At 37.3% G+C, this 21,493-nt stretch overlaps 1 protein-coding gene across 1 annotated transcript in view; it reads left to right on the top strand.

Annotated features, from left to right (window-relative positions):
- The first annotated feature begins 318 nt into the window (after positions 1-318).
- GFPT2 (glutamine-fructose-6-phosphate transaminase 2) overlaps positions 319-21,493 on the top strand; it is a 28,045-nt gene continuing 6,870 nt past the window's right edge. The window contains exons 1-17 of the mRNA XM_081936316.1: positions 319-700; positions 6,626-6,733; positions 9,173-9,271; positions 10,481-10,606; positions 11,440-11,498; positions 12,113-12,247; positions 12,872-12,933; positions 13,094-13,173; positions 13,538-13,655; positions 14,376-14,539; positions 16,789-16,884; positions 16,992-17,089; positions 18,085-18,205; positions 18,799-18,956; positions 19,306-19,420; positions 19,982-20,109; positions 20,623-20,790. Coding sequence (XP_081792442.1) covers positions 694-700; positions 6,626-6,733; positions 9,173-9,271; positions 10,481-10,606; positions 11,440-11,498; positions 12,113-12,247; positions 12,872-12,933; positions 13,094-13,173; positions 13,538-13,655; positions 14,376-14,539; positions 16,789-16,884; positions 16,992-17,089; positions 18,085-18,205; positions 18,799-18,956; positions 19,306-19,420; positions 19,982-20,109; positions 20,623-20,790 — 1,842 coding nt within the window. The 5' untranslated portion in view covers positions 319-693. The remainder of the gene's footprint in view (positions 701-6,625; positions 6,734-9,172; positions 9,272-10,480; positions 10,607-11,439; positions 11,499-12,112; positions 12,248-12,871; positions 12,934-13,093; positions 13,174-13,537; positions 13,656-14,375; positions 14,540-16,788; positions 16,885-16,991; positions 17,090-18,084; positions 18,206-18,798; positions 18,957-19,305; positions 19,421-19,981; positions 20,110-20,622; positions 20,791-21,493) is intronic.

Raw genomic sequence — 21,493 nt, 5'->3', positions numbered from 1 at the left:
ATTATCCCTGGGAATTAAGATAAAAGTTTATGTTCCCAAGGTGATGCATCAATCCTGATGCATTGGACTTTAATACCCCCCCCCCCACTCCCCGCAGCCTGCCCAAAAGTATTGTGGGAGTTGAAGGATGACAAATGCTGATATTGAAGCCTATTGATTCATCGGGGTTCAGATGATGATGATGATGATGAAAACCCCGCACCATTTTCTACGCTTCAGACGCTAATTAGGGGGGGGGGGGAGGAAGCTCTAGAAATCCCCAAACTCCACCTCTCGTTGACCACGCTGGTTGTGGGCTGCTGGGAGTTGGAGTTCGGGAACATCTGGAGGCAGAGCGGACACCCCCACCCCCAATTCCGGGACGTAGGCGGCTCCTCCCGGGGACAAAAAGTCCCCTCCTTTCCTTCCATCTCTCATTCTCGTTCCTCCCCCCCCCCCCCAATCTTGGTTCCACCTCGTGAGTCAGGGCGACGGCTGGAGCCAGCAAGAAGCTGAGAAGCTGCTTCCCCACCACCACCCGCCCCATCTCCCCGCGCTCCCGCTCTCAGCCAATGAACCACCACCCAAGGGGGTTGGTCCGAGACACGTTATAAAGAGGCAGGCGAAGGCGAAAGAGGAGGTGACAGGGAGGTGTGCGGGGTTCAAGGCTTCCCAGCGACAGAACGGGGCTCTGTGAGCGGTCGGGGACTAACCATGTGCGGTGAGTAAGGGAGGGAAGGAGGGAAGGAGCGGAGTTGGCTGCTTGCCAGCTTCTCCGCGCAGTTCGAGCGGCAGAAGGGGGTCGCTCGTGTGGGCCCAAAGCAGGGGTGCAGTTGTTCGGAGGGGGGGGGTGAGAGGGAGAAGGAGAGGAGGAATGCCTGCCATGTAAAAGCTCCGCAGTAGTAAGATCAACCCTTCTTCCTTAGGGGGAAACACTGCTGTGTTTTGCCCGGTGGTCGGAAAAGAAATGGAAGCTGAATGCTTTATCCCCTCCAACGCTCTCCCCCCACCGCCCATAAAAAGCACCGGAGGAGACTTATTCATAAGCCATCTCTATTCCTTTTCCCATTTCCCTTCTCGGTTTTCCTTTCTTCTTCCTTCCACTGCCCCTCCTTCCCGCTGGTGGCCATTGGAATGGGACGACCTGACCATGTGCTTGCTTAGCTTTGCTTCTCCAGCATCCGCCTCCTTCCTTTAGTTTTGGATGGGGAACAGTAGTTTTAAGTCAAACTTAACAAAGTTTTGCCCCATGGCTTGTTGGGTTGATGCATCTTCTCAAGAGGAGAGAGACAGGGTGAGGGCATGAAAGCAAGTCGGGGCAAAAAGGAGCTGCTTTCTTCTAGCCCAGGGGTGTCCAAACTTGGGAACTTTAAGACTTGTGGACTTCAACTCCCAGAATTCCCCAGCCAGCATGGCTGGCTGGGGAATTCTGGGAGTTGAAGTCCACAAGTCTTAAAGTTCCCAAGTTTGGACACCCCTGTTCTAGCCTTTGGCCTGAAATGTGACTGTGAGGCAATGGATACTATAGAAAACCTAACCTCTGATTATTAGCAGGATCAATCTTTAGATAAAAGCGAATGTTGACAAGCAGAAGTGCTCCTTCAGGATTATTTATTTATTTGCTAGCTGCTTAATTTTCATTCACAGTTCTTTTTAAATTTTCCTTCTCCAAGTTCCATACTTGGGGAATACTACTTGGGGAATGAATTATTTATTTAGTGCATGATATACTTGGTGAATATTTCTACTTTTTAAAAATGCTTTGTACTGAATCATCAGCAAAGTACACATTTAAAAAAGATTCTTACTCACAACAAGGAAGTAAAGCTACAACAGGGAGAGTTTAGTTTCAGAAATTTTAGGGACAGTATTGCTTGTTGGGACAGTTCAAGTATGTAGCTTCCTTCCTGGACTGCGGTGTATTGATGGCAAATAGGTCCTCGGGCTGAGATAAGTGAACTTTTCACATCATTGCTCAAACTGCATTTCACCAGAAACAACAGTATAAGTCCTTTTCAAATTTGAAAAAGGTGTTTGAACTAGACATGCACAGGTTGAGGTTTCTATAAGTGCGGATAAAGCCTTCCCCACTTGCAGTTCCTATGCATTTGTTAAGCTGGGATAGGAAGGGAGGGGGTCAGATTTGTGTGGCAATTCCTTGCAATGCCTGTCTTTTCATGCACTTTTAAGCACAGCTACGACAGTGGCACAATATAGAGAAAAATGAGACCAGTGTCCATAAATCTAATAAAAGGGATTGTTTGACAGTAGGTATGGTTTAAACAACTGAACCATAAATAAGGTTTTGGATTGAGAAAAATCAAATGAAACTTGTTTTAAATGTGTGTATTAGAACAGGAAATCAGCTTCCTTCCAGACAGTTAATGTATTTTCTTTGCAAGGTAAGCAAGTAATGACTTTCAGTTCTAAAAGATTGTTTTGTTCCAGAAAACCTGGTGCATTTAAATTGTTCATAATTAGTTTATTGTGATCAAGCTGATAAGGAATATCTTGTGTTACCATTGGTTACTCATTTCAGACCCATCAACAAACATACTGAAATCACTTCACCTAAAGTGATCTGTGCTTTAACTCTGAAATAGGGATGTTCCACTGCTCAAACAAATGCTGATCAAGAGATTGTATGGCTGAGTCAGAATACTAGGTCAAGGGTTTGGTGTGATTACAAAGCACTTTCCATTATTGATGTTGTAGAAAACTTTGGTGAAGTAAAATAAGATATAAATCAGGACTCTGTTCCAAAAATGTTGCCGGAAGTGATGAAGGGAAGCTTCCTACTTTGGGATGAGAATCTCTTTAAAATATCTCCACCCAAACAAAAGCTATGTAAAAAATGTAAAATATGTCTGATGTTTCACCTTTTCATACATTGCAATCTAGTTGTGTATGCAACTAGCATCATAAATAATAAGCCAGACTGACCTTTTTTGTGCCAATCTCTTACTCCATGTGAGTTTAATAAACTTACCTGTGAGGTCATTGAGAAAAAAGCTTAGGTTTTCTAAGTCAGTACATTATTTTAAATGGAGGGATTTCTAGTACATTAGAACTATAGTGCTCAGTTAAGCAAAAGAACCTTAAAGTCTAATGCTGCTACAATCTTCTTCACCCAAAGGATCCCTAGATGTTTTAGAGCAGGGGTGTCCAAACTTGGGAACTTTTAGACTTGTGGACTTCAACTCCCAGAATTCCCTAGCCAGCATGGCTGGCTGGGGAATTCTGAGAGTTGAAGTCCACAAGTCTTAAAGTTCCCAAGTTTGGACACCCCTGTTTTAGAGCTACCATTCCAGAATTCCACATCAACATGATCCCTAAATGTGATGGCCCTTTAATGCTATTATTCCCAGCTACCATAACCAGTGGGCATAGCTGATAGGAATCCAACAGTACTTAGGGTTACAAAGTGACCACTATTACTGGTACATTATTTATTAAGTTTATGTCCTGAACTTCTTCCAAAAGTTCAAGGTGCTCAGCATGGCCTTCCATTTCCAACCATGTACACTTTTGAAGGAGAAGGTGCCTTCTTGATCAATTATGATTGGGACGGATTCTTTTTACGATGTCTTACAGCTGTTTTGAAGGAAAATTTTCTGTCACGTTCCTAAAGATGATCAATAGGCACATTTCACACATGGAGCTTCAGGAATTTGACTAATTAATTGCATGATAACAGCTATTATTCTCTGGCTTCCCAAAAATAGATTTACAAACCTGTCAGAATTTAGCCAAGAACTGATCTGGACAACTCTAGATTATAGTTAGTATTTCACAAATTTATTAGGAAACGTCTAGTAAAACTTACTAAATCCTGTTTGCTGGAATGAATCACAACAGAAAAGTTGCCCCAGTCCAACACGAAAACTCCTGAGGCTAGGACTGTTAACAATTTTCTAATGGACTCATCTCAAGTTATTTTCTATTTTTCCAGGGCAATATTTAAAATACTAACATTTTTGCACATTCTCAGTATTTATAAATCAGACGTGCACATATATACATACATGCATACATACACATATAAAAGATCTAACAAAGTCCTCATTTGAGGCAATATTTTTATGCTTTGGTCACTCCAGGAAAGGCCTTTTTGAGGAACTTAGCCACAATGGAGTCAGTGTGCTGAGCTTGGTAAAGATTCCTTGTTTATACTGAATTCTAGCAATGCTCCTATTGAAGCATACAAAGAGACTCAGAGGGCACTAGAGACTTTTCATTGAAAATGATAGCAGCAGTCTAGACTGCCAAGGAATATATTAGTTATGTAAGCTTGAGGAAAGAAAATTTGGTTTCAACATATACATCCCATCATACCTCCTATTAACACACTGACTGTTCATTTTCAAAATATAAAGGCCACAATCCAACACAAAGTTAAAGTTCAGATCACAGGACTTATAGGTTCTTAACTCCATGGTTCAATAGTAGGTGTGACCAATAGCATCCCCCTTCTCATTTTCCTCCTCCTATAAACAGATGGGCCTCTCTTGTTTTAGTGCTGGTCAGGCTGGTTTAGAAATTGTTTGGATTGTACAATAAATCATCCTGAAGTTCCAAGAGATTAAAAAAATCGAACCTGAACTGCCCACATTCTAAATTCACAAGGAATAAACTTCTGTATCATATTTTGCATTTTTTTTTTACTGGAATAAAAGTTACAAATGTTAATCATAGTTGAAAATACCCTATTTTTTTCCCCTAACATGAAGGATTCTTTTTTATATTCTTGCAATTTTATTTGGAAATTGATATACTGTGTCAATTTTTGTCTAGTTTTAAGCACCTTTAAATGCTATTATTTTTATAAGTGATAATATTACTATTAAAAACACTTAAAATTAGACACTTTAAAAATATATAGAGTTTTTAATGTTCAGGCTAGAAAACATTCTAAAAATCCTTGTGGCAGTATAAATAGGCATCATTTTATTGTGGCATAAATTAGGTGTGGCAAATGCACAAACATGAATAACAAGTAGTACAAACATTATCCAGTCAATAAACTTCTATTGTTAACTAGACCACTTCCCCTTTGACCTCATAATCTTTTCTCTTCAGCATGTTATTTTCATTCAAGAGATAAGAAAAGGCTTTAAGTACTTCTGCTTACAGAAGACCTAATCATTGGGCTTGATAAAAACCAAAATGGATAGAGTTGTTTTAAAATGATTGCACAGAAATAATGTCACAGGAAAAGGTCTTAGTCTCCATAAATGAATAAAGCACCTTTACTGTGACACTTTAAAAAAAAAAGTTCAAGCAGGGAGTTTAGCTAGGAGTTACATAAGCAAACCTTTGTTTTGAGATTCCCCCTTTAATATCCTAAAAAGACTTTGAAACTCTTGTTTCCTTTTTCAGGAATGTAACTAGTTGGTAAAGAAAAGACCCCCTGAGTGGGAAAATTCCACAAGAATGTCAATGCTTATTTAACCAGAATTAAGCTAGGATCCTTTTATATTTTATATTTGTATATTTAATTCATAAAAGTTAGCTCAGGAGCCCTTATATTTGTTGCTTGGATATGTAGTGATGCTTCTTCAAACAAGTTGTCTTTCAGATATGTATGGACTGAAACTCTCAGAATTTCTGGTATTGTCTATACTGATTAGGAATCTTAGGCGTTTAAATCCAAGTTAATCTAGGAGATGCCAAGTTAGGGGCAAATTATGCATTGCTCACTATGTTACAGTTCACCTTCTCACCAAGAAATCTATTTTCCATAATGAAGACAGTATGCTGAGTGGATTCATCGCTGGCTATACCGTAATTCAGTTTCCATGTAACTATTTTACTTCCTCTTTCCTCTTACAAAAGATTCATTTTTAAAATCTATTGACTTTCCCTTCTCTATTCTACAAACAGTGATCCTATATTTAACTGTGGTTCCAAAAATACAACTTTATGGTGCTGGATAATATATATTGCCATCTGTAACTCAAAACCTGATTAGTAAAAGATTAATATTATCTTATTTTAAATGAACTAAATCAGAAATAAGCAGTCAACCAAAATAAATTGACCAACTATAACCAAATAATTGTCAACATTTAAATATCTAAGATTATCAGGCAATAGTATTTTGATTATTCTTTTTATTAGTGAAACTATTTACAGCAAGTAAGTCATAAAGCTATATTTGCAAGACATAACTAATTACTCAATTGATAAACTTGTTCGCATGGGGAGGGAGGGAGAGAGAGAAATGTAGACATTTGGCAACTATTTAGAATAGAATAGAATTCTTTATTGGCCAAGTGTGATTGGACACACAAGCAATTTGTCTCATATGCTTATGACAGTTGCAGTGTCCCAGGGCCACGTAATCATCTTTTGCGGCCTTCTGAAAAGCAAAGTCAATGGGGAAGCCAGATTCATTTAACAACTAACTAACTTAACAACTGCCATGATTCACTCAACAAGTGCAGCAAGAAAAATCGTAAAATGGGTCAATACTCACTTAACTGTCTTGCTTTGCTATGAAAATTTGGGAGTCAAATGGGGTCATGTCGAGGAATACTTGTACTATAAACTTGGATAATGAGGCAAGACGGAATCATATTAACTTATGAATGGCAAAATATTGGCATTCTTTGGTTTTTTTTTCTCACTGCCCTCTTTTCAACAGGTATCTTTGCTTATTTGAACTACAAAGTACCTCGGACGAGGAAAGAGATATTTGAAACACTAATAAAAGGACTGCAAAGACTAGAATACAGAGGGTATGATTCTGCAGGTATGTAAAACGTCTTACATGGACACTGACAATTGCTGTCTTGTATTGCTTCTATTGCTTTTCAAAAAGCATGTTAGAAGTAGTCTCTGAATAGATTAGATATTGACAGGGCTCCCATATTGTAATTAACTCAGCCACAATGGCTTAGATCAGTGATGACTAACCTTTTCGGCATCGAGTGCTGAAACTGGAACGCATGCACATGTGGAACACTAGAACCCGGAAGAGAGCAGCTGGCCAGTGGGCATGTGCATGGCAGCCGGCTGCTCTGCTGATATGTGTCCTGGCCAACTGGTCTTCGAAGATGACTATGTGCGCCGGAACCCAGATGAACAGCTAGGAGCAGCATGCATGCCCACAGAAAGGGCTCTGTGTGCCACCTCTTGCACACATGTCATAGGTTTGCCATCACTGGCTTAGATACTGTAGCTTGTGGTTTAATGTGATGTGTGAACTTCTTGTGGCTTATTTAATAGTGTTAAAAACAACCCATGTGTTATTTCAATGCATGAAGCCCACTGTAAGGAAGATGAGTTAGTTCCGTCTTTTCCATAGGAAGAATTCTATCTTCATTTAATATTATTTTAATCATTGAGGAAGTGAAAGCTTACATGACTATGTTTGTGTCACACTGAGTCAGATTTCTGAATAATTTTTACAATGAATTGCATGCACTTTCACTTTTTTCTTCCTGCAGGAGTTTATAATTAAGGCAATCAGAGACTTGGAACAGGCAAATCAATGTTAGTTTCATTTTGTGAGATATATTTGGTTCTTGGACAATGTTTAAAAATATACTGTTGAACCATTGGCATGAGTTACAAATAAACGTACAAGACAATCTTAAATAGAGTTTTATTTATTTATTTTGTAATAACTTTAACCTATAGGATCACTTAAAACAGGTTGGGTCAACTTATACACAAGTCAGGAAACCACAGTAAGCAGAGAACATGATGAAATAGACTGCGCCTAAGTCGGCAAAGAGTGTGTGACAGGGCTGCACTCTCCTTTATTTATTCTAAATAAATAAGCGAACCTGGCTGAGCCCATCTTTGAGGCTTCATGGTTGCCACAAGGCAGAAAGAGAGGAAGGGAGGAGAAAAATTAGATAGCTCGGCTTTGCCATCAAAATAAAAAAAAAAATTCTTGTGGGAACCGAGGTCATTCCAACAAGTGGCTGGGAAGAGGAGGAGTGGAGTAACCAGGCAACCTGCCATCACCACTATTGGACAATGTGACCAATGACTTGGGTGAGGGGGGAAATTTCACTTTTTAATTAGGTGAAAATCGCAGGAACTTTCAGAGTCTGTTTTCACCAGTGGTGCCAATATGATGTATCCAATAAATTGTTCTTGGATGAATCTATCTGTCTTGAGTTCTGCTTTCAATGAGTGAATTACTTGGAATGCTGATAACATATTAAGGAAAGCTGGATTGGAAGAATATGAGTATGGTTTTAAAACTGGACGAAGAAACATAATAATTTGTGCTAGGTTGATGACTACCCTGAAAGGCAAAAATGCAACGAATCTGCAAGCCTAGTAATAAGGTCAATGAGCACAATGAAAAAAATTGGGCCTAAAATTAAATATAAAGAAGATTATAAATGGCAATAAGTAGGGCAACCAGCTTTAGAATTATCAGTGAAGATATCAAAGGATACATTTGGATCAACAGTAAAGGAACAAGCAGTCAAGAAATGTATTTGGTAGAGTAGCAATGAAAGTCTTGGAAAATATATTCAAATGCCATGATGTGCAAGCCTTGACATTCCCCATGATCCTTCACGAAAGTGGAAGTTAGGCTTGAAGAAAAAGGATTAAATGGAACAGGATAGAAAGAATGCAGACACTTTTGAAGTTTTGTGTTAGAAAATACTGTGGACAGCCAAGAAACAAACTGATGCATCATCAAATAAATCAACCTAGTGCCATCCTATTTCTGATGTATTATGCAAAGACCCAGTTCTGTGAAAAAGATTGTAATGCTGGGAAAAATGGAAGGAAAGAAAGAAGAGTAGGAGCGAGATGGACAGCCTCAGCTGTGGTAGTGATGAGATGAGACTTGAAAGAACAGGTTAAAAATAGATCATTATGGAGAAAAACTACATGTGGTGACTAAAATTGAAAATGACTTGTTTAAACATAATAAATATGCTATGAGTCAAGACTGACTTGCGTGATCAATCAATAGGAACTTTAATCAGATATAAAAGGAAAAACAGGTGAGGCACGTTTTGAAGCCTTAGCAAAATGTTAAATACTTTTATGATTACCTTTTTATAAAAGGATTTTCAAGACAAATCCTTTCATTAAAATATAAATCAATCAAAATATCTCTACTGAAAAAGAAATCCTGATATTCTGTTTAAGCAAATGTGTACAGTAAGTTAAATAATCAGAAACAGTATACAATAAGATATACTCTATATCACAGGTGTTGCAATTGATGGGAATAATAATAAAGATAAAGAACGGTACATCAAATTGGTGAAAAAAAAAGGAAAAGTAAAGGCTCTTGATGAGGAATTGCAAAGTAAGTATAAAACTGCATTTTGGTATATGTATGGCCAATCTTTAATATATCATTTAGAAGTACTACTAATAGTACTAATAAGTACTTTTACTCAATCTCCAGTTGACGGGATTACAATTACACTTTCTTAAACAAAAATTTCATCTGTCTTAATTCTATATTTTACTATCAAATGATTTCTGAACATTTTATTATAAGTTTTATTCATGTGTTTATAATGGCAGTTATGACACAATATGAGATTGTGGAATAATATTTAATATGAATTATGTATACATGCAATAGTACATCATACAAATCAAGCCTTTCGTTAATATTTCAATGTCATGTGTCTAAACCTCTGATAAGAGTAAGAATATCCTAGAAAGACAGGTGGAAATATTTTTTCTACTTTGTGAAGTTAAATCTACCAGTTATTACACGAGGATGATGTAAATCCTATTTTCATTTGAGATCTAATTAACTGTAACATAAATCATAAGAAAAAACAAGCAAGGCAAGTTATGTATGTCATTAACAAAACATTGAATCATTTTGGCTATAATTTAATAAAAAGTCTTTAAAGCAAATTCTTTCATTAAAATATAAATAAATCAATGATTGCTGACTCCCATGGAGTCTTAGACATTTTCATCTGGATTTTGAATTTGCTCAGTGTTGGGAGTGATATATTTTGTACTGAGAAATTAACTCTGTGTGTGTTTGTGTACGATGATTTCTGCATGGAATGTGTTTACTGTAGTATTTGTGATATTATTAGAACATACTTTTATGCATGTAAAGTTCTAAGAACTGCACACATTCACAGACCGCGGTCACATTATTGCATTTTGGATGCTTGACAACCAGTTCAAGAGCCATTTGTGGTCACATGACAACAATTTTATCCTTTTTTGCCAGTTTCTAGCATTTACTTATGGTGTCTGGCAAAACCCGCCCATTGGATAAAATGGATTTGCTTAACAACCACTGTGTATGCTTAATGGCCGCAGTGTTTAATGACCATCACAAAAAGAGTCAGAAAATTGTGCATGATTGCATAGTACCTACTTAACTACCACAATGATTTACAATTGTAATTCTGGGTTCAGTTATGGTCGTAATGTAAAAAAACAACAACTTTATAGCCACTAACCATTATTGAAAAGCTAGAAATTTAGAATTGCCTATAATCTTGAATATAAATTATTATACATTTATCCTGTATAGAGCAAGAAGGCTTGGATTTAAAGGCAGATTTTGAGACACATTTTGGCATCGCTCACACTCGGTGGGCTACTCACGGAGCACCAAATGCTATCAACAGTCATCCCCAACGATCAGATAAAAGTAATGGTAAGTAATTTGGGGGGGGGATTAAACAGAAATCCACGAACCCCCATCACATATTAGTGTATGTTAAATGAGATGAGGTGATTCAGAAACTAATTTTGCACGTGTAATATTTACACATGAAAGACAAGGACCTGAATCTGCTGGTATCCAAATTCTCCAAACCATATTCTTCCAAACAACCAATATCCTCTGATTTTTAAACCAAAACTTTATTGGGTTAGTAATACTACTTGATATCCATTGGGCTCTTTCTCAAGCTAAGCACTCACAAATACCGGAGGTTGGTTGCAAACTTTATGCAGAAGTTTCTGAAGCAAATGAGCAGCAAAGGAAATTTGAGTGCAAATGCGCATACACACACAGACATGCACACTAGAAAAATCAATCACCCAAAGTCAAGCAACCTTGCCATGAGAGAGTCCCAGATCCAAAGTAGCCAAATGTTTCTCATTTGGAAGGGCAAGGAGCTTTGTAGAATGCCTTTGCTCTGCTCATTGCATGACACAAGCCCTTGGACTGGGAGGGGGTAGAGGTTCAGACTCATTTTATAAGACAGGAGACAGCTAGGTCTCCTGGTCACTGGGTGGTGCAGCCAACTTTCCTTACAGCTGCTGAGCAATTCACCTGGCAACTCTGGAACTTGCTGTTCATTGTCAGTCTCTTTGACAGAGACCAAGCTGGCCATTCATTGATGAAAGAACAAAAAACTAGAATTCTACGAAACACTTTACTAGTGCCAACTTAATAAATACACAGCTTCAACCCACTTTTTGAATTAAGGTCTCATTGTTTGCTCTTACCTACTTATTTATTTCCATATATATTCTTTTCAGAATTTGTTGTTATCCATAATGGAATCATTACAAATTACAAAGACCTACGGAAGTTTTTGGTAAGCTGACAGTAATCTAACGCATATTGTAAAATTGTGTCACTCCAAACTGTGTGACAGGAGTTATTTTTATATGTAGAAGTAAAGCTTTAGTTCTTTAGAGAGATCTGTCCTTGCCCGCCATTAGAATTAACACCAGATGATGAGTTCCAGATTCAGTACCCTCTTATGAAAGAGAGTGCTTTGTTACAGCTTTTTCCTCTCCCTTTCTATGTGATCCCAGCGTTAGCACGAGGCAGCTGGAGCAGCATTTCTCAAACTTGGCAAATTTAAGATGTGTGGAGTTCAGATCCCAGAATCCCCCAACCCAGATGTTAAAATGGCTAACACTGAGCTAGAGAATAAGACAGTGTTGTTTCTGGCAGGGATTAATCTTGTGTTTCTATATTGTTATGAGGAAACGTTAATTTCATGCTGTTTCCATGGCATGTTTAATAAAACCCTAATCAATGAAACGTAAATAAAATCTAGCTTGTAAATGTGATCATCCTGGAGAGTGGGAACTAGAGCCAATAGTGATCAAGACATTAGATGTCCCTTGGCGCTATTGCATATGAATGAAAACAGCTTGAGGTAAGAAACTCGAATCTAACATTTTGTTTAAAATATTCTAGGAGACCAAAGGTTATGAATTTGAATCTGAAACAGATACTGAAACCATTCCAAAATTGATCAAATATTTATTTGACAATAAAGAAAATGAAGACGTGAGTTTTTCTCTCCTGGTGGAGAGAGTCATTCAGCAGCTGGTGAGTGGGAGATTCTCTTATTTCCTAGTATCAGTAATGTTTACATAATATTGAATTATCTTTCACCTACTGAGTTTAACCAAATGAGGTTATTGGGTGTGTTTTAAAAAGAGATGGGCCTTTTCAAAATGTCTTGCTATATTTTCTTTTCTACAAAAACATCTACTTGTCCAGAGCATAGGTGAAAAAGGAGACACAAACCCAAATTAAATCCAGATGCATTACTAGAATCTATCTTTGTTTTCCTGTAGAATTATCAATCTGATACCAAGGGTCAGGCCGCAGCCTGTAAATAATCACCTAATAAAGCTCAGTATATGGATTCTACAGCTGGACATGGATTAAAAATACAAGTCTTCCCACTGATAATCAGGAAGCTAATTTGTTCATCATTATAAATATATCTGATGGAGTTAATTGGATATCTTCCCCCTATGTAGATGCCAACACTGTCGTCAGTGAATGAAGTATATTTGCTACTTTTAAAAACTTTACTGCCTTATTAGGGATCACGAAAGATATGAAAAGGGAATTTTGACTAATATTTTATCTTACTCATTCTTTAAATAATTTTGATGTGCATCCTATTCATTCCTTTTTTAATATTGATGTCTTCTTATGTAGGAAGGTGCATTTGCGCTGGTATTCAAAAGTATCCATTATCCAGGGGAAGCTGTTGCTACCAGGTAAGTAAATAAAACTATAAATTGGGCTATGATGCTTGATAAATAGATATCAGCACAAAGCTTACACCCAAGATTTAGATCCTTCATTGAAGCAAAAATATCTGAATGTATTTCTTAAAACGAACCTAACCACTTTCATTGTTGTTTTATCACTTGACAGGAGGGGGAGTCCTCTACTTATTGGAGTTCGTAGTGAATCTAAGCTCTCCACCGAACAAATTCCCATTTTATATCGGACATGTAAGTTATTATAAATACTATCACCCTCCCTGTATTTTGGGAAGGTTATGGAGGAGAGGGAACTGGTTATATTGGCCAGAATTCTTTCTTCTCAGTCCATTAACTAAAAATCCATGGTACTAAAAATATTAACTAAATTAAATAAACCCTTACTTCAAAATTCTGCCAAATGTTATATTTATGTATTGAAATTACAATGGTGTGTATGCATAACATTCTTGCCTCATTTTCTTGTAATTTTTAATGAGATAGTAATGATTCTAATATAATTCATGAAGTTCAATAATTTGATTTCAACTCTGATGAATTTGAGTATTCTCTGCTGATTTAAAGATGTTACATTTACATGCTTTTTCATTGATAGGTAATATAGAAAAAGTAAAGAACATATGCAAAACTCAAATGAAAAGACTGGACAGTTCAACCTGCCTTCATGCTGTGGGTGATAAAGCGGTTGAATTTTTCTTTGCTTCAGATGCAAGGTAACAGACATAATGATGTGTAGCTTTAGCAGGCTTGTGCAAAGCACCCGAGCCCAAGTGAAACAATGAAATTAGCTGCAAATTCTGTGAGGCTGAACTCAGCTGCTTCAGCAATTTTCCCCAGCTGCTCTTTTGACATTTCTAAAGGATGTCCTGTCCATGCCTGCAAATGCAGAGAACTAGATAAAATCTACAAAGCAGCGGTACTCACTCTTCTGTATGATAAGGACATTTCATTGTTTGAGGAGGGGTTCTTAGCTCAAACCAATTGAATTTGTCAAGCACCTTTTAAAGCTGCTTTGTATAGCCCTGGATACTGATTCTTAGTTAGCCAGGGTGCAAAATAATTCTGGAAAAACTGGTGAACTGCTTTTGGCTCATATCCAAGGAGACATAGCCTTTGGTTCTGAATCTAAATGGTAATTCATAAAAGTGTGCTCAGTGTGGTCATATATAGTACAGTTTGGCATGCAATGTCAATAATATCATAATATCGAAGAATACCAATTGTTCCTAGTAGCTGTATGCAGATTCCAGATTTTTTAGATTGTGTGGATGATCTATGACCTGACATGGATGTGCTGCTGTCAAGAACTGGATGATGCATAATTCATATTTCTGGTTATTTATAGCTCTTAGGTACACCCGTAGAACAAAGCTTTGTTGCACTTGAAAGTTCACACCTTACCTGGATTTTTTTTTGTGTGTGTGTTTTTGCAGTGCCATAATTGAGCACACCAACAGAGTTATTTTTCTGGAAGATGATGACATTGCAGCAGTGGCTGATGGAAAGCTTTCCATTCATCGGCTAAAACGTGCTGCTACTGATGACCCATCTCGTGCCATTCAAACTTTGAAAATGGAGCTGCAGCAGATCATGAAGGGTAAGCTTTCCAGCAGAACAGCTTTCCTAGTATCAACTTAATCTTTTTTCCATGTGTTCAGATGTTTCCATGTGTTTTTGTGGCTAAGTCTGCATCTGAATTCACAGCCAGAAAAAAAGAAGGTACTGATGGGAGGAAAGTATTGGAAATGCTAGTTATGACCTATAATGCCCGATAGCCTCGTGGTGAGATAGATGGCAAATAAATTTATCAAATCATAATAAGTTAAACATCTTGCATCTGCAACATGTCCAGCCTGTCTAGAGCAACCTAGAAGGATTTTATCTACATGAGGGTGTGAGAAGTTAGAAGAGTGGACTTTTTGGAGATATCCCCAACTGTAGAATTTACTCCTTCTGGAAATACGCTTTGCCCCCACCCTTCCCATTTTTGGAAGGGCTTGAAAGATTTCATGGACATTCTTCCATAGAGAGTTGTTCTGGAAGACCATCTAGGTCAGGGGTGTTAAACTTGCATCGTCACGGCATCATCTCACGGTGTATTGCAACTCCCCCCCTTCGCTAAACTGGATGTGGGCATGGGCAGTGCATGACGTATCTGGCCTGTAGGCTGGGAATTGACACACCTGATCTAGGTACTGTTTCGTGTTAGTATCAGTTGTAAAGTTTTTAAGGCTTCTGTTCTATCCTGGCTCCCAAACACGGAAAACCCTCTGTGGTTAACTAAACTTAATAAACTCTTTATTAAGAGAATCAGCAGCTACGGAAAAAAGTCTCTTTCTCACAGCAGGCTAACAAATCTGTCTGGCAGGGAGATGAATAGTTGTCTGCCACACCTATTCATCTCTGCCCCCAGCTTTTTATCCCCAGAGCTAGGGTGAGGCTTTGCTAGCAGCGGTGACTCTTCCGTCCCAAGGACCGGCCCATATTTTTCCACTGCTCCCCTCTCCTCTGCCTTCTGTGGATCCAGGCATCAGGCACTGGATCCAGCTGTTCCTCCTCTTCTTCACCAGCTACTCCAGACCTGGGGGCTGTTGACACTGCATCAGGACTGATGGACAGCCCAGGCTCCACCTCTGCCTCTCTCGCTGCCAGCTCCATTCCCTCTTCCCCCTCAGAGGTCTCAGATTGCCTTGATGCTGGCCCTAACTCATATATTGCCTCCTCATCTGATTCGGCTGCCAGAGGGACCGGTAGCCAACAGGCCACAACAGCTTCTGTATATCATCTGGAATCTGTTGGGGTTGAATAGTATATAAATATAAACAAATAAACATTGAAACCACTTGTATTCTACCTATCTGGCATTGGGCATTTATAGGAACAGCAATATAGTTTATGTGCTGTTATTATAAAACTAAAAAAGGGCTGTACGGTATTTTACCGGACCTTTTTTATACATACAACCTCACATCTAAATATAAACAGTATCATTTTGAGATGCCACAAAATGAGGTAAACCATGATAGTGGTATAGATAGTCCTTGACTTATCATTAGTCACTTAGTGAGTCTGCAGTGAAATTACAACGAATCCTCCAAAAGGTACTTAATGATCTGTATTTGAAGTTCCAAGAGACCCACCCACACTGCAAAATGATTGTATTTTAGGTATTCAGCAATTTGCCTGTATTTAGGTCTGTTTGCAGTGTCCCACAGTCACATGGCCATGATTTATGGCTCTTTTTTTTTGCTGTAAACTGACATTTACGACTGCCACAAAATATATAATATAAAATAGAGTTGGTCACATGGTTATTTTGACTTACCATTGTCGTGATATATAATGGAAATGCCAGGTTCTGTTAAGGTTGAAAGTTGAGTATGCTTTTAAGAAGATTCCTTATCTCAGGGGTGTCCAAACTTGGCAACTTTAAGACTTGTGGACTTCAACTCCCAGAATTCCCCAGCCAGCAGCTGGCTGGGGAATTCTGGGAGTTGAAGTCCACAAGTCTTAAAGTTGCCAAGTTTGGACACCCCTGCCTTATCTGATCTACATATATCGTTATAATGGGAAAAACTCTTTTAACTAGTCCTGAAAATTAAATGTTAGTAAAAATCTAATCCTTGGAAGTACATACTTTGTTTGGTAATGTAATAGCCAAAAAGGGCCCAAGGAAAACCTTTGTCATGGTCACATCATATGGGAATAGACATTTCTTTAACCAAGTGTAAGCAATTTGGCTTGTGACTGAAACTGCTATTCAGTCACAGGTTATTTTGCTGTAAATACCATCCTTGATTAAATAGCAACATTAACAGACCATTTTTATTCAAATGACAACAACAGGGAATTACAGTGCTTTCATGCAGAAGGAAATATTTGAACAACCAGAATCTGTATTCAATACTATGAGAGGACGAGTGAACTTTGAAACCAACAAAGGTAAATGCGAGGAAAATTCAAATCTCCCTTAATTTTACCAGTAATGTCTGATAGGAACTTGCCCGGAACTAAAGTCTTTATATCATTTCTGTTTTGTGAAATTATAGTTCTTTTAGGTGGATTAAAAGATCACTTGAAAGAAATCAAAAGATGCCGTCGATTAATAATTATTGGATGTGGAACCAGTTACCATGCTGCTGTGGCTGTAAGTTTAAATTATTTCAACATATGAAAATATGTAATTAATTTCTTAATAGTATATTTATAGCAGTTTTCTGTGTTTTAAAAGAGCAAGCTTTTGGAGTGGTATTAATCATAGAATTATGACTCTTTGATTGGGTTGATGTTGATTCCAGCTTGGTCCTTCAGATTTTCGTATAGTACATAATTATATCACCAGTGCAATTGAATCCATCCACCTGTTATTCGTTATCCTCTTTCTCTTTCATTCCATCTTTTCCAGCATTGAAAACTTCATAAAAGATAATATAGGTAGCTCAGGGTTGAAGTCATTTCATTACCTAAACTAGATAACATCTAAACTAGTTTAGCACTGAAATTTGGATTAGGGTTAGGGTTCGGAACCAAGTTCAGAAAGCACCATGGAACCCTCATTGTAAATGTCTCCAGAGCACTATGTCTTTTCACAACGTGCCACAAGTATGATAATTTGAACCTGGCCATTTGTATCTTGAGTGAAAACTCTGGCTTGATTTGATTATCTTTTTGTTTGTTTTCTTGGCTACCTGTGGTATTCTTAGGAGTCTTCTCCATCATTAGATCATCCTGCCTCTTCAAAGTGCAAATATTGTTTCCACAAACTGTTACAAACCTGCATGATTTTGATCTTTGTAGGCACAGCCGCAAACTGGATATGTAATGCCTTCAAGGCTGTTCTATCAAATGCTGGTCTGTGCTGTAATTTTTTTTACTAATGATCCCAATTGTTATCATAACCTGAGGAATATATTCAGCATATAGGTTGAATAAGTAAGCAGAGTGTATATAACCTTATCTCACTCCTTTCCCAACCTGGACTCAGTCTGTTTCACATTGAAGCTTTTAGTGTGAATTAAAGCAATATTTTGCATTATTCCTATATAAAACCAATTAATTTTGCTTCACTCATCTAATATACTAATCTCACATGATATCAAAAAAAGAATTAAAGCCAGATGTATTGTTTTTATATTTATTCAGACACGACAAGTATTGGAAGAACTGACTGAGCTACCTGTCATGGTGGAACTGGCTAGTGATTTTCTGGATCGGAATACCCCTGTATTTCGAGATGATGTAAGCTTTTTTATCAGCCAGTCAGGTAAATTGCTTTGCATTTTAATTTGGAAGATATTGGGAATTTGACAAACGTGCTTTTTGGTATATATTATTACCTTAATTTATACCACGATTCCTGATTGCAAGCTTTTAATTGTATTTACATTACAAGAGGAAGATCTTGTTACTATAATTCACATTGATTTTTATTATTGGTATAATGGGCTTTTTACTGAGTGTCTCATAAACTGCATCTGGCAGTTTTGAAATGTAAGCTTTTCAAAGCTGAGGTTTCCTGTGCCTGTATTTTAAAGAAAATATTACTCCTATTTCTGGGACCAATTTAAGATTTATTTTTGCACACTAAAATGCAAATCTTCTCCTGACCTGAGGAATACCCTATGATACTTTATCTCCTACTAAAGCTGAATGGATGGATGGCAGTCATTTTTAAAGATTTTGCAGATAATTCTCACTTCCTATTTAAAACAGCCAAAACAAGAAACATAAAGCTTTGGCAAGTTCACAAAACAGGAAAGTTGTTTAGTATCATGATGAATAGAGCAGATCAGAACATACTAAATTTGACCGCCATTCTAATCTAAGTAATGATGTCATTGTCGTAATGTGTTAAAGGAGAAACTGCTGATACCTTGATGGCTTTACAGTATTGTAAGAATCGTCGAGCTTTGACTGTTGGCATTACAAACACGGTGGGAAGTTCAATATCCAGGGAAACAGATTGTGGAGTACATATCAATGCAGGACCTGAAATTGGCGTTGCAAGTACAAAGGTAAGGGTGTTTTTTTTTTGTCATTGACCTTCGTCTCTTTTAGACCAAATCATAGCCTTGATATTGCCTGGAGCAGCAATAAAGTATCTACCTTGTTAAGAAAGCATTGTGTTGCAAGAAACTGTCAATGCTATCTATATTAATACTATATATACTATAGAGACTATCCAGGATTTCAAAGCATCCCTTATGCAGCTTTACCTATGGATATGAGTGACTGAGCCAGGATCTGATACTCACAGATATGGGCTATACTTGGTCCATCTTGTTTCATCAAAGTATATGCTAATAGATAGTGTTAGAATCATATACTACACAACCAAATAAAGGATATTTTTTTAATCTTTAGGCTTACACCAGCCAGTTTATTTCTCTCGTATTGTTTGGTCTGATGATGTCAGAAGACAGGATATCCTTGCAAAACAGAAGACAGGAGATCATAAATAGTTTAAAGTCATTACCTGGTATGTTCATATGGGAAATTCAAGTTTGTTGTGAAAAGGAAAAAATATTGTCACAAACTTGTAAATCAATTATCAGTTTTGTAATTCTGAAAGGTAATTCCATTATAGGATTCTTATTATTTGTTTGCACTTTAATTTCTCTGTTGAGAAAGAGATAAGAGAACAAAACTGGACTTCACTCTTATAAAATAGAATCATGCTTTGAAGTTAAATATGTGATGTATTGTTAATAGATGGGCAATTTTACACTTACGTAGAATTAAGCCAAGAGCTTCTGTTTTTTAATTAAATCAATCTCTGTCTGCCTGCCCCCCCTCCCCCATCTTTAGTGAAGGTTATAAACTGTTCAGGATAAACAATTGTTGAATCTTGTACCCCTGAAAATTTCATGAATATATATTAGGTGCTATCAAAGGGTAAAATAGTATGTTTTATACTGTAAAGCACATAAATTAATTGATGGTAGTCTGTCTAAATTTTCAATTTTAATATTTTGAAATATTTTGAAATGTGATAGTATTGCAAGAATGAAATTAATTCTCAGTTTTAATTTGTTGGCAGAGATGATTAAAGAAGTACTGTCTTTGGATGAGAAGATACATGATCTGGCGCTTGAACTATATAAACAACGATCACTTTTGGTTATGGGTCGTGGATATAATTATGCCACTTGCTTGGAAGGGGCGCTGGTATGAATCCTTAACTTTTGAGTTTTTCAAAAGTACAACTAACATAGCTCTATGTAAAACATATTTGTGCTTTGGAGAAAGTAAAAAGATTGATATGTGCTTCAGATTATTTGTTCACCTATACATTTACAGCCCCAAATTATACAAAACTATTGATGCTTTGCAACACCTCTTTCTTAAACTGAAATATACAGAGAGAAATCCATAGAATAAATTTTAAAGTGTACTGAAAGAACACATGATTAATGTTTTAATGGATGGTTATTACTTGGGATTCTTCACCTTAGACTCAGCACAATATTTGATGTTAGCTTGCATTTAAGAATTAGAATGTACAGTACCTAGGCAATTCCAAAAATTGCATATCACAGCAATGATCGCTAATTAAAATTTGGGCATGCAAAAAGCAGCTTTGCGGTTCTGACTTTGGTGTTTATCTGTGTTTTAATTGTTATCACCAACATAATGCATTTTTATTTTGTCCTTCGTGATTTTCTTTCATTTGCTTTGCAGAAAATTAAAGAGATTACGTATATGCATTCTGAAGGCATCCTGGCTGGAGAATTGAAGCATGGACCATTGGCTCTTATAGATAAACAAATGCCTGTTATTATGATAATTATGAAGGATCCCTGCTTTACCAAGTGCCAGAATGCTTTACAGCAGGTCACTGCCCGACAGGTAACACTGTTATTTGCATTTCATCTTTATGATTAATCTGTATATTTGTTGCAAGAATAAAATAAAGAATATATATTAATGAAATATATTAGTTATATATAATATTTCAGCAGGAATAGCATACAGGGTCAAAAGCATGTGGCTTTTGACCCTGCATGTTATTCTATACCTGATTATACTGACTATATCTCATGCGGTGGCTCAGTGGCTAAGATGCTGAGCTTGTTGATCAGAAAGGTCGGCAGTTCGTGGTTCAAATCCCTAGCACCGTGTAGTGGAGTGAGCTCCCATTACATGTCTCAGCTTCTGCTAACCTAGCAGTTTGAAAGCATGTAAAAGTGCAAGTAATAAAAATAGGAACCATATTTGATGGGAAGGTAACAGTGTTCCGTGTGCCTTAAACATTTAGTCATGCTGGCCAAATGGACCACGGAGACATCTTCGGACAAAGCTGGCTCTTCGGTTTGAAACGGAGATTAGCACCACCCCCTACAGTCGGGAACGACTAGCACATATATGCGAAGGGAACCTTTACCTTTAAACAGGAATGCTTTTGCTTGCCTGTCACAGATGTCAAAAGAATAATTCTAGAATTGTTAAGATGTTATGTTATTAATGATTAAGAAGGAATTCTAGAATTCTTAAGACATCTACTGAGACTTGTAAAGCTTGCTACATGATTAGTTGCACTAAGCAAAGACCA

The sequence above is a fragment of the Natrix helvetica genome, assembly GCF_964273705.1.
Source record: "Natrix helvetica genome assembly, chromosome: 1".
In the NCBI taxonomy this organism is placed as follows: Eukaryota; Metazoa; Chordata; class Lepidosauria; order Squamata; family Natricidae; genus Natrix; species Natrix helvetica.
Note: the sequence above shows the minus strand (reverse complement) of the source record. Positions and strands in the feature narration are given on the sequence as shown.